At 41.4% G+C, this 3,884-nt stretch overlaps 1 protein-coding gene across 1 annotated transcript; it reads right to left on the reverse strand.

Annotated features, from left to right (window-relative positions):
* Positions 1-1,039: 1,039 nt before the first annotated feature.
* On the reverse strand, positions 1,040-3,139 carry LOC128741309 (translationally-controlled tumor protein homolog). Its single transcript, XM_053837039.1, has 3 exons — positions 3,011-3,139; positions 2,252-2,507; positions 1,040-1,940 (listed from the first exon to the last, which is right to left on the reverse strand). Exons 1-3 carry the CDS (start codon positions 3,036-3,038, stop codon positions 1,709-1,711), a joined length of 516 nt encoding a protein of 171 aa, XP_053693014.1. The 5' UTR covers positions 3,039-3,139; the 3' UTR covers positions 1,040-1,708.
* Positions 3,140-3,884: the final 745 nt, after the last annotated feature.

Genomic DNA, 3,884 nt, shown 5'->3' on the forward strand with positions numbered 1-3,884 from the left:
CCGGTGGAAGACGATGTAACTAAACATGCTAAAATTCGAGAAATGGAAGGCAACGCAAACTGCAAACCAGAAACAGCAGCTTCATCTGTGCTCCCAACCAGAATACCACTTTGAAACAGTAAGGCGCAGTGAATGGGAGAACCGGATACCACTTCTCAAAAGACTTCCGTGTCTCAGGTGCAAACAAAAAGCTAGTCTACTACGTACCGCGAGGCGATGCGGCGCGACGACGACATGTGGCGAGAGGCCATGCAGGCGGAAATCAATTTTAGTGGATCGTGGGAATTCTACCTTTGCTAACGAACCTGCCCCCGGGATGAAACGCTCCAGTCGAAGTGGATTTACAAGATCAAAACGAAGACAGACGGATCGCTGGAGAAGTACAAAGTCCGACTTGCTTGTCATCAAGGGATATCAGCAAGTGAAAGGCGTAGACTACCAGGAAACATAGCTTCTTGTCCGTTATCAGAAGGTAGTTTGGAGGTGTCTCAGCTGGAAGCTGCAAATGTCCTGACATAGGGCCCTATTCTGTAAGTCACGTCGAGAAACTCGGCTCGACTCAGTCACTGTCGAGTGTCGAGTGCAAGAAAAACGGGCAGCATAGCGGCTCAATGCACGACCAAAACAAAGCTAGCTCAGGCGTCACTTGCTAACCGTTTAGTCACTAACTTTTTGGCGGTGGACTCAGTCGAGTTACTCGACAAAGTCGGGTCGCGTGTGACTTACATAATACCAAAAGTCGACTAGTCGAGCAAAGTGACACTCGACGTGACTTACAGAATAGGGCCCATAAGTTGTTCGCTACCCAAAACTACAAGAAGCAAAATGAAGGGAGTTCATGAAGTTGGGGAACTTCATGGTTCAGGGAAGCATTAGAGAGGGTAGTAATCCATGAATTCAGTTAGTCAATAAACTTATCATTCGTTATAGCATTGCTATCGGACGTTTTTGTATTAGTAATCTAAAATGTGACTGGCAGCCACGCTGCCTGTAGGCTGTAGGTAGAGTTTCTTTCAAATCAAAATGAATATCGTTAATATCCTTTACAACAAATACGAAACTGGCTGGAATTCGTTTCGTACTTTTAATTTTATTTTGTTCCTGATTTGACATTCTTACCGATATACATCTCTGTCAGTTGATATTCATGAGATGCGTTGTATGTTTACAAATAAGAGAAGGATAAATCTACTTTTCTCCACCTTCCATTCAGTCACCCTTACTTGAAACGGTGTGATTGTTTGTATCACTTGAATATTCAAAGTAATCTTGCAGTCGGTAGCAAAAACAAGCAAAAATAGCCGATTAATAACGAGTATTAGATGGTCAAGGGAACGCTATATTTGTTTTGCGCTCGGTTTCTACATCTTCTGTAACAAATGCATAAATAGAACCATTTGCTATGACGAAGCTTAGCCAATACGACTACACGAGCTTTTTTAGTTTGTTGAAGGAGATGTAACTAGTCTTTGCTCTATTGGAATTGTATTGTCGCTAAAAGATCGTCTCATCGTCATCTAACCGTAGTATTCTTTTCTTACGATTGAAACTAGCCGGTAAAAAAATAAACATGCGCTGTAGCCGCACATAAATAGGAAGCAGTAGACTTTACAGTGAGAGTTAGGTTTGATTCTGTTTAAAAAAGAAACTGAAAACTGTTCGAAAAAAAGACCTATTAACTAGAAGAGTTGGGTGCTGTACAATTAGTCTAGAACTTTTCCTCCTCCAGGCCGTGTTTGAAGCATAGCAGGACCGGCGTGCTCTCACCGTCGATGTCGCGGTACTCAAGCATGGCAATCAGTCCGTCACAGTCCATTGATTCGCCGGTAAAGAACTGCAGATCCTTGAAACGTCCCAGAAGGTCTTTCATTACTTTGTTGATGTTGGTCTTAAATACTTCCACTTCACTGGGGTTGTCCTTCTCTAGCTTGGTGACCAATCTGCGAAAATAAAAAATATTGTTAGTCAAATTAAACAATAAAATACGCTGGCTTTGGGCAAATCCTTATGTGAAATATGCTTTGAAACATTTCTAATGATGACAAACATTAAATTTTCCGCTCGAAGCTACATATAAGTTCATCGATTATTTGCACATTATGCTTAAAAAGCATAATAATCAAAGGTATAAAATTACCATATGTTAAGCTTGTAAAAATCAAAAGTTCGATAATCTATATCACTGCTAAACACACATTTTGCTTGCCACGAAATCACGTTTGATAGTTATGATCACACAAAATCCACTTACTTCTTCATGTACTCCTTCAGGTAGGTGGTGAATTGTTTCTTATCGCCAAATCCGGTCTCTACCAACCGATGGTTCAGCACGATGTCCACACCGGACTCGGTAGCAGAATCGGTTCCTTCTTCGGCTTCTTCGGCAGAGGGATTAGCGCCGTCCAGTTGGACGTCTCCCATTGTGCGCGACACATGCTTGCCGTACACCTCGTACATAACGTTGTCAACCAGCTTCAACTTGTACGTGTCCGAGAACATCTCGTCACCTGAAAATTTAAGCGAAAAAACGCAGTTAGGTATGTCTCGGCATGGAAAATTCAAGCGAAAAACTCGTGAAAACAGATGAGTCATAGAACGGCCCATCCCAATGTCGCTGTTCTATATTGCCGTTAGGTCAACGCTCTCCAAGTTTAATTTTAGCAGCATCCCAAACATCATCCGCTGGTTTAACATTTTAAATTCAAGATTACAATGCAGATTTCATCGCTGAACACATACAGATAACTGTTTGGTAGCTTAAAAATATTAATTTTAATTCATGCTGCCAAAATGCACTTTTTACAACACAACACGTATTCAATTATCTGTTCACCTTCACGACGTATTCACGCACCAACACATGCTTGAGCCTGCAATGCAATGCAGCGAACGCTCGTTCACTATTTTTCACCAAATCGAACTATTTTCGTTAATTTTTACCAATAAACAACACTGTTTTCGCACCAACTTTATGCTAAGCGGGTGCGGTCCGCACCTGGCTACCACTTACCGGTGAAAATATCCTTCCAGATTTTCATTGTAGGAAGATGGAGAAAATTTTACGGCTAAAATTATAAAAACTACGTTACGTCCACCTGAGGATCTCGCCGGAAAAAGAATGTGTCGACAGCTGCACAGGACGGCCAATCGTACAGTGACAAAACGTTTTTCGTGATGACGAGTTTACTCGATTCTGCTGTCACCGTCAGCGAGCTACACGCTTAAATATGGGTGCTCAGGCAGCCGACAGGCAGGCAGCCTTGTGAAGTTCGTGTTGGCGGTAGCGCTAAAGGTTTTTCCTACAGAGTTTTACCCGCGTTTTATCATAAGTTTTACAGGAAAAAAAAGAAGCAAGTGCTCCTCCCTTGTTATTAAACAGGTAATATGTAATTGGCTATTGGCTTACTGTAAATAGCCATATTGTCATGTGACGCACGGAATTTCGAATAAAGCTTCTATTGAGGTAACTTTGCCCATGCCCATACCATTTAGCCGTTAAAATTTGAAAACATTGAACAGTTGGATACACAGGCCACTTTTCTACCCGCCCGTGCCTACCTCTAGCGATAGAAAAAAGATTTACAAAGCTTCTTGTACTAAAGACTCAAATGCAATACATCCGTTTTTTTATACTCTGCAGAAAGTCGCGTTTTTTCAGTTTTTCTGTTAAATTTACGCAACGTAACGGATGCATTGTATTTGGGCCTTTGCACTTACAAGCATGCGTTAGGAAAAACCATACCATTAAAAACTATATCGCCACTAAGACATTGCAGCGTCTAAAAACGAACCATAAAACAGGTACAATTCAAAAACGATATAAAAATAACTAATCCTATATATGAAAATTTTCGTTAAATCGCGTACTGCCCACCCTTTTCCTG

This window comes from Sabethes cyaneus, chromosome 3 (genome assembly GCF_943734655.1).
Source record: "Sabethes cyaneus chromosome 3, idSabCyanKW18_F2, whole genome shotgun sequence".
In the NCBI taxonomy this organism is placed as follows: domain Eukaryota; kingdom Metazoa; phylum Arthropoda; class Insecta; order Diptera; family Culicidae; genus Sabethes; species Sabethes cyaneus.